The 10,548-nt window shown below is 55.7% G+C and overlaps 1 protein-coding gene across 1 annotated transcript in view; it reads right to left on the bottom strand.

Moving 5' to 3' along the window:
* Window positions 1–2,786: 2,786 nt before the first annotated feature.
* The window catches only part of FADS6 (fatty acid desaturase 6), a 14,156-nt gene continuing 6,394 nt past the window's right edge, over window positions 2,787–10,548 (bottom strand). The window contains exons 3-6 of the mRNA XM_006728080.3: window positions 7,326–7,506; window positions 6,508–6,695; window positions 5,358–5,537; window positions 2,787–4,765 (exon numbers count right to left, since the gene is read on the bottom strand). Of these exons, the coding sequence (XP_006728143.3) occupies window positions 4,616–4,765; window positions 5,358–5,537; window positions 6,508–6,695; window positions 7,326–7,506 (699 nt within the window). The 3' untranslated portion in view covers window positions 2,787–4,615. The remainder of the gene's footprint in view (window positions 4,766–5,357; window positions 5,538–6,507; window positions 6,696–7,325; window positions 7,507–10,548) is intronic.

Here is a 10,548-nt window from a genome sequence, read left to right as displayed (position 1 = left end):
GATCTCCCACAATGCCCGACTGTAGCTCTTCTACCCACTCTCTCTCCACAGAACGCTATATTGTCCCTGTGGACCCCTGTCTTTCCTATAGACCCCTGTTCTACCTCAGACTTCGCTCTGGGCTCCCAGACCTTCATATAACCCCCATTCACCCAGTCTCACACCTGTGCACCTCACGGTCTCCCCTTCTCACTTTGTTGACACACATGCGACCGCACAGGCCCCCACCTGCCCCCGTACACCACGCCAATCTCGTCCGTAGGAGTGGACCCCTCCGGTTTCGCCCCTGGCCCCCTCTCGCCCCTCTCCAGCCCTGCCCCAGCTCCGCTCTGACCCCCACACTTGACGCTCGCAGGCCTCCCCGCGCTGCCATTCAGCCCTACAGGTAGGTGCCCTGCTCCTACTCGGGGTGCTCCCGGCGGGAGGCGGCCGGGTCCGACGCCACGCCGACCAGTGCCACCAGCGCCAGCAACGCGGGGCCATGGCTTGGAAGAGCAACCAGCCAGAGGACAGGATCCCGGAGACGCCCCGCGCTCAGTGCCGGGGCATCAGTGCTCCGCGCGGGCTCGGGTCCCGCCCCCGACCTGCCCCCGCCCCCGCCCCCAAGTCCCGCCTCCCGCGCTCTGGGAACGCACAGTGTGGAGGCCACGCCTCCATTCCGGAAAGAAGCCCGCCCCCAAAAGAGAAGCCCGCCCGCCGATCCACCCCCTATCGCTGAGGGCCCGCCCCCAGGACTTCCGAGCCTTAGTGACTTAATAATTTTCTCCCCAATCCAATCATCTGGAGGCTAGCGTTGAACGAGAGCGAATCTCCATCGCTGTTTCAATCCCGCCTGATGGAGGAAGCCAATTAGGAAGGAGCTTACTTTACTAAGCCCCTCCCCCTCGGAGACGCTCGTCGCTCTCTGATGACGCATGGGCCGGTCCCTTTTGATAGCGTACACTCCTGGCCCGGGCCTGGTTTCTTCCCAACCAATCACGAGCCGAGTTCCACAGGAGCCTCCCTTTCCTTAGCGTGATAACCACGGAGTCCGGAAGTCTGGGAAAAAAGGGCTCCTGTGGGGCCTTGGCAGCACGTGGGCTTTGTGCAGGAGTGACCCCAGCCACATGCTGTCCAGTTCCGGCCAGGCAGCATTTTAAACCTGAGAGATCAAGTCCCACCTCACCTCGCTTCCCTTCACGTAGGTGAAGAAACAGGGGAGGAGCGGCTTGCCCTTGGTACTAAGGACAGAGCCATACCTCCCATTCCTGTCCCAACTGGACTGGTACTAAGGGTGAGGCTGCTAAGACCCGGGCTTCGGGTGCAGAATTTCAGGGGGCGCCAAAAACCTCAGTAATTAAGGTAAAAAATATTTTAATGCAAAATATTTTAAGAGATCAGAATTGAAGACCACAGACTGCCCCGCTGTCCGGGGAGCCCCATGCGGGACTCGATCCCAGGATGCTGGGATCATGATCTGAGCCAAAGGCAGACGCTTAACCGGCGGAGTCACCCAGGCGTCCCTGCCTTATTATTTTTTAGTTGTCTTTTTAGTGAAGTCTAACAAACAGAAAAGTGCACAAATCACAAACATGTACTGTTTGATGAATTACCACAAGATGTAACCATATAAACCAGCAACTGGTTCAAGAAATGGGACATGTGCCTCTCCTTGTCACTTCCCCTCTCTCCTACTGAGAAGTAAATACTATTCTGGTTTTTACAAAGTCATTGTATTTTGTGCCAGTCCCACTAGACCAGGAGGAGGCAAACTGTGGCTTGCAGGCCAAATCCTGCCCACCATCTGATTTCATACTAGGGCAAGCTAATGGTTTTTCCATTCTTAAAAGGTTAAAAAATTGTGAAGAATAATATTTTGTGGCATGTGAAAATTACTTAAAGTTCAAAGAAAGTTTTACTGGCACACAGTCATGCTCATTTCTTTCCATATTTTCTGTGGCTCAGTGTGCTTTGAGTAGTTGTGTTTCAGTAGTTGTGACTGAGCCCATATGGTCCACAAAGCCCAAAATACTATGTGGGGATGCCTGGGTGGCTCAGTCAGTTAGGCGTCCAACTCTTGATTTCAGCTCAGGTCATGATCTCAGGGTCATGGGATCAAGCCCTGTGTGGGGCTCCGGCTGGGTGTGGAGCCTGCTTGGGATTCTCTCTCTCCTTTTCCCTCTGCCCTTCCCTCCCCACTCCCTCTTAAAAAAAATGTTTGCTATAAGTTCTGAAAATGTTAGCTATCATCATCACCATCATCAATATTACCACCTCCTATATACCTCTGTAAATTAGGCCTTAGGTCTCTGTAGAGTCCAGGGAGGGCTTCATTCTCTCCTATCACCTCCCTCCTTCCCTCTCAAGCCCCATGCATTCCCAGCCCACATCCTTAGAGTAACAGAAAATCGAGCCTCAAAGAAATCAAGTGCCTTGTTCCCGGGCTCCTGTGGTACAGCCAGGTCTGGTACGGGGGCTGCGCATTCCCCCCTCAGGCCCAGATCAACAACAATGAGTCATTGGTATGGATTAGGATGGTTTTGATCATCAGCCAGGACTACGCAATGGGACCTCTTCTGACATTACATTTTTTCATGTGGAGAATTAGCAGTTTGATTCATCACATTCCCAGACCGGAGGGCCATTTCTGAGCTGTTAATGCATTTCAAAAGAGCAGTAATAACGTATAGCAAAGCAGTAGGCTGGGGAGGCTGCCAACCCTTTCTTGTTCCAAGAGGGCTGCTTGGATCCAAAACTCGGCTCTATCAGTCCACCTCCCAGCAAGAAACAGATGGCACGCTCAGAAGGGCTGCTGAAAAGAGTTTAATGAAGGAACTTTGTACAGAGGTGTGGGCAGGATCAAGGGAATGGGGAAGCACCCCTGGCTAGCAAAGACTGGAAGCCATCACCACCCCAGGCCCCAAAGGAGCAGAAGGAAGGAGCAGTTTCAGAAGTAGTGAGAGCCCTCGCTGTAGGAAAGGGTGCCGGGCAGAAGCTGTGGTCTTTTGTAGAGGAAGGCAGGTTGGAGAAGAAGAGGGGGGTTGGAAATGGATCTGGAGGGGCAGCAGAGCCACCCCAGAGACGGGTTCTCCACCGGGACCAGGCGTAGAGGACAGCGCGGCCTGCTCTCTAACCCCTCTGCCCATCCCATTTGCTGCATTCAGCCTCCCCACCAGCAGAGCCAGCACGCCCTCCACCCTGTCCAAAGGCTTCACTGAAAAACAAGGCAGTCGTGTGCTCAGAACATGACTCGCAGGTTCTCAACCAGAGATGATTTTGCCCCCTAGGAGACAGGTAGTTGGCAATGTCTGGAGACATTTTTGATTGTCACAACTTGGGTTCCTGGCATCCCCGTGGGTAGAAGCTAGGGATGCTGCTAAACATCCTGGGATGCCCAGGACAGGGTCCAGTGACAAAGAACGATCTGGCCATGATGTCAGTACTCTGACGTAAGAAACCCTGCTTCGGACTAACTGCTCTGGGCTCCTGTCATAGGCTTGGCCTCCTTCTCTGTCCCTCCCTCAGTCTCTAGCTGGGCCCTTCCTTGTGCCCTGCCATCCAGCCACTAGTTAGGGTGGCCCCCAGCCCTCGCTCCAGGCTGCCCACTTTGGGCTGATTCTCAGTGGTGTCTCCAGCACACCGCCTCTCTCCTCTGGCTGGCATCAGTGACTCCCAGTATGCTTGCCTCCCTCCCAGGCTGCAGGCACCTGTTCACAGCCAAGCCCTGCTCTTGACTCCAAACCCTTGTATCTGCACCCTGCCCTCCTTCCTCTCCCCTCTAAGACTGTCTGTCCTCCAGACACTGAGCCCATCACCCCCTCCAGCCTCGGCTACCCTCCCAGTAATTTTTCTCTTTGCAATTGATAGTTCTTCCGGGTCCACCCCTTCTAAACATCGTGGAACAAAGCAGACTTTTTCTAGAACTAGCCAAGGTCAAGCTCAAAGCTATTTACCCTCTTATTTATGCCCTTATTTCCCCCGGAGGGCTCTCCCCACAAAATACATACACTTTGATTTCACTGATGGTGCAGGTCTTGGGAGCTGCCGAGCCTGTGTCTTGCAGAAGCTTCTCTGGCTGAGATACCAGGAAAGTCTGCCAAAAGTAACCTCTCCCTGTGGTCCCTGGGCAGACGGCTCCTTAGCAGACAGAGCCTCAAAGGACACAGGAAGAAGCGGTGGCCAGCCACACATAGGCTCTCCTGGCACTCGGGAGGCCCTAAATGAGGGATTGGCCCTTCTCTCTCCCTGCCTCCCCCTGCCCAGGACCCCTCCTTTCCCCCCAGCACCTTCCCTTAACCCTACCAAGGCTCAGACACAGCACAGGAGGAATCCAGCTGTTTAGCCCTGAGATAAGGTTGGCTGAGGTCCACACTGACCAGAATGCCCAGCCACTATTAGTTCTTTCCCCCAGATACCCCTCAAAACTCAGAAGAGCAAGCAAGACAGGTTATCCCCAGAAATCCCAGCCGGAGCGCTCCACCTCACTGCCCCCGGTGCCTCCCCACTCCACCACCAGCAACCCAGCCACCGCACTAGGGGAGGGCCCAGGCCCTCCTGGAGTGAGGGCAGGCCAGCAGAAGCAAGAGAGCTAGGGTTGGGTCAGGGAGGGGGTGCAGGGTGACTGTGCGGCGCCCCCTCACTGCAATCCCACCAGTTCGGTGATGGGAGGGGTCTGCACCATTAACTCCTCATAGTGACTGAGAAACAGCCTGAAGCGAGCCAGGTAAGAGTCCTCGTTGTACCGCAGCTGCTTCTCCTGGAGGAACCGGGACACCACGGGCTTCACCTGCCAGAAGATGGACAGAAGGAGGGTCAGCTGAGCCAGGACTGGGGACAGCCCCCTCCCCATGGGCGGCCCTTCCTCCTCCCAGCCCCAGCTCCTGTTGCCTTGTTCCGTGATGCTCTAGAGGAGCGGAGGGGCCGGGAGACTTCCTGCCTCTCCCCTCCCTGAAGGCAAGGGAAAGGGGTGGGGAGGGGCTTCTCCCCCACATCCTCCCCCGCAGGGTGCCCAACTGTATGACAGTTCCCCTTGGCATAGGGGATAAAAACTGTAGCTCCCCATTTGCCAAGCACGTACTGCATGCCCAGCATGTCAGATCCATCTCATTTCATCCTTAAAGCGTGCCAACAAGCACCGCTTACTCTCATCGTCCAGATGAGGAAGCTGAGGCTCCCAGGCATTCAGTTAACTTGTCCAGAGTCACAGTGCTAGTAAGGAACCCACCTGTCTCTGATCGGAAACGCACACTGCTGCCTGGACACAGGGCTGGCCTTCCAGCGTACCTCTGACCGGGCCAGCGGGGGGGACCCGGGGTTCACTTCTCTCTGCCCTCAGATAGTCCCTTCGTCCCAACCCTGCCGGCCCGACCGCCACCTACCTTCAGGCACATGTTGTCCGAGAGCCAGGGGAACAAGTGGTGTTCCACGTGGCAGCTGATGAGGGAGTGGCCAAACGCCCAGTCCAGCACTGGCAGCCGAGGCAGGTTCAGCACACCCAGGCTCATCATGTGAATCCGCCGGGGCTTCTTGTCCCGGGAGAACATGGGCAGCCCAATGTGCTGTGACAGACACGTGGGTCACACCCTAGGCCTAGGCCAGGCAGCCCTGTGCCTCCCCGCCCTGCCCTGGACATCCTCACCTACCACTTGGGGACCTCTGGCGGGACCTGGAGAGGCGAGAGGAGGCTGGGATTCTCCTGTCTGTGCTCTGAGCTCAATCTCACCCATCTCTGGGCCTCTCTCTCTATCTGTACAATGAGGGGCTTGGCTTGGATACCCTTGGACCCCATGATCCTGACATGCCCACCACTCTCATGCCACGATGCCTTTGTCTCAGCCTGGAGAGACCCTTCTCTGCTCTCTTTTCACTAATCAAAATCCTGCTCAGGGTTCAAGGTCCAGTCTGTGTAATTTTTCATTCAACAAGTATGGATAAGTGCCTCCTCCAAGGGATTTGGAAGTGAACGGGAGCGTCCGCTCTAGCAGGACAGGCAGGCAGCCAGGCGGCCCGGGCAGCATGCACAGCTTCACACTCTGAGATGAGCGTGGCCGGTGCTGGGATGCGGGCATGAAGGACGCTCTCACCTTCATCCGTCTTGTCTTCATGTCCAGGGAACAGGGACCCATCCCTATGGATCTGAGTGCTGAGCCCCTGGCCTCCCCTGGAGACCTCCCATCTCTGGCTCCTCCTGTCTCGTGGCCTGCGCTGGGGCCTCAGTGATGGCCCACGGCTCACATCACTTGGGCCTATCCCAGTAAGTGCCCCGAGGGCAGGAGATGGGGTCCTAACCACTTGTGTCTCCACAGGACCTAATCAAGTGCCCTAGGCATAAAAGTTTCTTAAATCTTCCATCCACCATCCACATGTGAATGGCAGCCAGTGTTGAAGAGAAGCACATTCTTTACCTGAAACCCAAACTCTCTGTGATAACCCACAGAGAAGTTGGGGTGGGAGGTGGGGGGAACGCCTCTCTCTCTTTCCCTAGAACATTAGGGGTCTAGCCTGCGTTCAAGGTCGGGGAGGCCTCACCTGGAAGATGTTGACATGAAGGTAAGGGTGGGCCAGCAGGGATCTGGTGATGAACATGCAGAGCAGGGCCGAGCCGGGGCTCCTGAAGCCGGACACGTTCAGGAGTAGCCAGTAGTGAGCATAGAGGCCCAGGGAAATCAGGCCCAGTGTGCGCATAGCCAAGCTGAGCTCCACCTTCCTCAGCCGCTCTGCCAGAGGGAGCAAGAAATTGAGTGTGGGGCTGGGAGGGAAGGCAAGGTTCAGGTCCCACACAAACCGGCTCCCTGCTGGTCCACGGGTGCTAACTAGCGTGCTAACTAGGGCAATCCGTTCATCCTCACAGCCCCGAAAAGGACGTTCGCCCATTTCATGGATAAGGAAGCAGAGCACTAAGCAACTTGACCAAGGCCACTCTGCTAGGAAGTGGTAAGTGCCATCCAGGGCTGGGACCCAGGCTGGGCTGCCCTCCAGCCCCTCCTTCCACCAAATGATATTGTTCCCATAATATCACGATCCCTAGCATGCAATATAGCACGAGACATCTGCGAAGTATTTTTACATCTAGGACCTCACGATGCCTTCACACCACCCTTGAGGACCAGGTAAGAACCTGAGTCAGAGTGGGTCCGTGGTCATCAGCCTGTGGTCATCAGCCAATAAGTGGCAGGGCCAGACTTGGCCCTGGGTCCAAGGCTCCTTCCACCCTGCCTGGCTGTCTCAGAAAGTTTCTGGTCTTAACTCGGGGCTCCCAGCTTCCTCCACAAGCCGCCTCCAGGAAGTCAGGAGGGGAAAGGAAGTGGGGAACCTGCTCTTGCAGGGCACGGCCCTGGCTCACTCACCGACTGCCACCAGTGGAGTTATGACGGGGATCAAGAGAGGAGAAAGGAACATGTACACAAAGCGGTTGAGGCAAGGCAGTCTCCATGTGCTCGAGTCCCCCAGGCCCAGCACATTGGTATAACCATGGTGTATCTTGACGTGTCCATCCTTGGCGTACTCTGCGCTGAAGGCCAAGCATACCTAGAGGAGGGGGGCAGAGAGGGCACCAGGGCCCATGGCAGGCACGATCAAGCAAAGCAGGACCTTTGCGAGCCTCAAGAACACACCTCCCCCCCGGGATGCTGTGTTTCCAGGGCCTTCCTGCCCTACACCCCCGAGCTAACTAGACCATCAGCGCTCGGGTCTCCGTGACCGCAGAGTGACAGCATCCACTCGGTGTGGCGGTGCTAAGTGTTTGGAGGTGGGAAGCCAGCCCCAGTTGCCACTCTGCCACTGACCACCCAGGCAAGCCTGCAAGCCTAAGGGGGCTGTCGGAGGATTGGGCGTGATGCAGGTAAAGCTCCAAGCGCAATTATGTTGTGCCTGTTTCTCTTGGAAACATCTGTACCTTCACAGCACTGCTCTACATCCTGACCCCCCCAGCAGCGAGGGGAGGGGTGCAGGAGTTGGTCTGTCCAGGAGGGTGGCACCTAGGGTGAGGCGCCCCGGTGGGGGCTGAGCGTGAACTTCTCTCCAGGGGTGACTGCTCTGGCACGCACCCTCGCCCTCATGGGATTCTTCCAAACTGCCCACGAGCAGCGGGACAGCGGCTCTGGGACTCCAAGAAGGACAGTCATTCTGAATGCAAAAGAGGCACTAAGGTGTGTCTTATGCAGATACATGCAAATTGAAATGCAGATGTCAGCCTCCTCCAAAATTTTATCCAGGCCAGAAGATTCTGCAAATTTTATCGAAGAGGCTGCCCGCCTGTTTCCGGAAGAACATGAAGAGTTTCCCAGTTCCGATCACGGTGAGCCTCGCGCTCCATGTCCTGTGCTTTGCAAGTGTGATCTGTTTGTCCTCCAAGCCTAGCGGGTCAGTGGCATTATGATCCACAGTTGACAGAAGCAGCAACTGAGACAGGGAGAGGCCACGTGACCACGCCAGGTCACTCAGCTAGGAAGGTGGCAGAGGGAGGATTGGAACCCAGAAGCCCCCCAAGGTAAGCCATAAGACCCCTGAGACGAGCCACCAACTGCAGGGGAGCAGGAACCCGGGCTCTGGGTCCAGGCAGCAGGGGCAAAGCCAGGAGAAGACAAATCAGGAATGACATTGTCTTCACGCTCCGTCTGCAGAGACTGAGATGGTGTGAAAATGGAGCTGGAAGCTCCGGCTGAAGGACTCCAAGGGGCACAGCCAGTGACGTGACCACCGCAGTTTTACAAGAGACCGATCTGCCAAGCCAGGAGGCAGATGCTGGGAAGGCAAATGCCCAGCCTGCACAGCCTTGCTGTGGAGTCCACGAAAGCAGGACAAAGCGCTTTGCTCTCGGGTGAGGTAACCTGCCTGGGGATGAATTCTGCTCACTGTTTTTGTAACCTCACAGAGGGACAGATCCTGGGGGAGGCTGCACAGGGTGGGCAGTGTCAGCTGAAGTGACATCTCTTCCAGGCCCGCTGGTCTCCAGGGCCTGCAAGTGTGTCTTGAGCCTCAAGGTTCTATCCCATGTAATTGGAAGAAACAACCGTTTTCCTTTTTTCATTTTTTTTTTAAAGAAACCATATATTTTTTTAAAGATTTTATTTACTTATTTGAGAGACAGAGAGAGAGCACGAGTTGGGGGGAGAGGCAGAGGGAGAAGCAGAGTCCCCGCTGAGCAGGGAGACCACCGCAGGGCTCGATCCCAGATCCCAGGACCCGGAGATCGTGACCTGAGCCCAAGGCAGACGCTTAACATACTGAGCCACCCAGGAGCCCTGAGAAGCGACTGTTCTGATTCGCTCCTCCGTGCACTTCTGCTCCAAGGGCCAATGGAACCTGCAGGCTGCATGGGGACAAAGTTGCCCTTCCTTCCGGCACGAGGTCCACCTCTGCACACAGACAAACCGACAGTTCACCACACTCGGAGCCGTGATGCCACCAACGGCCTGGCACCTGAGCAGGACTGAGCCCCCAGGGACCTGGCGGGGTCCCCGGTCAGCCACTCAGCCACGTGGCCGGACCCCAGGATGGGGGGAGGGGGACTGAGCTCCACGTGACTCAGCGCACACTTCCGGAGTCTGTGTGTGGTTGGCCTTTTTACACAAATAAGAACAGATCTGGGGCTATTTCCATAACACTGGAATTCTCACTCCCATCTGGATGTTCCTTCCATAGAGGAAAGGAGGCGGTGGATTTGGGCTGGGAGAGAAGACCACACGCGGACTGCAGCGTGGCTCCCGCCCACGGACACCCACTGGCTGGAGGGCAGGGGCAGGGGCCAAATGCTGCACAGGGAGCTGGAAAACAGACTTTCTGCTCTCAAGGATTAGGCAGAGGTCTCGCCCAAGAGGATTCCACACGCAGACCCGAGGAGAGTTCCAGAAGCCCCACGGCTGGTGTTGCTTTTTCTTCCTTTTTTTTTTTTTTTTTTTTTTTTAAGTAATCTCTCTGCGCAACCTGAGATCAAGAGGCCCACGCCCCACCAGCTGGGCCAGCCCAGGTGCCTCAAGGCTGGTGTTACTTCTTGATGTCACCGTGCTCTTTGCCCTTCACAGAGACTTAAGGGCCCCAATCTCTTAGCAGCACTCAGGCGATGCAAGTGGCCAGAGTGTGCATGGGGCAGGTGCCATTGTAAGTCCTCTTGACACCTTCCCTCCGCTAAGCATCAGGGACCCCAAGTCTCTCATCAGTCACTTATTCCTTCACTTAGCTGTCTGTGCACTGAAGCATCCTCAGACCTGGGCCGGGGGCCAAAGGTAATTAATAGCTAAGGTGGTAGTTCGAAAAAACCTATTTTTTGAATAGGTAATACGTTTACATAATTCAGAATTCGAGAAGCCCACAGTGATGGGTCTTCTTCCGACCTCACCCCCCAGCTTCCCATTTTCCTCCTGGGACGGAAGGGAGGCCCTTGATCTCTTACGTGCCCTTGAATATTTTATTTTATTTTTTTAAACAAACAATACTTTGCAGGATTAAAACGTATCATAATAAAATTATGGTGCAAAGTTGGGTTTTCAATAGGTCATTCTACTGGATTGGAAGGGGAGGGACAGGACGAGACAGGTGATGGGCTGCAGGCAGTTGGAAAGGGAATGCGAC

Source organism: Leptonychotes weddellii, chromosome 15, assembly GCF_054177405.1.
Source record: "Leptonychotes weddellii isolate Sample4059 chromosome 15, ASM5417740v2, whole genome shotgun sequence".
NCBI lineage: Eukaryota > Metazoa > Chordata > Mammalia > Carnivora > Phocidae > Leptonychotes > Leptonychotes weddellii.
Note: the sequence above shows the minus strand (reverse complement) of the source record. Positions and strands in the feature narration are given on the sequence as shown.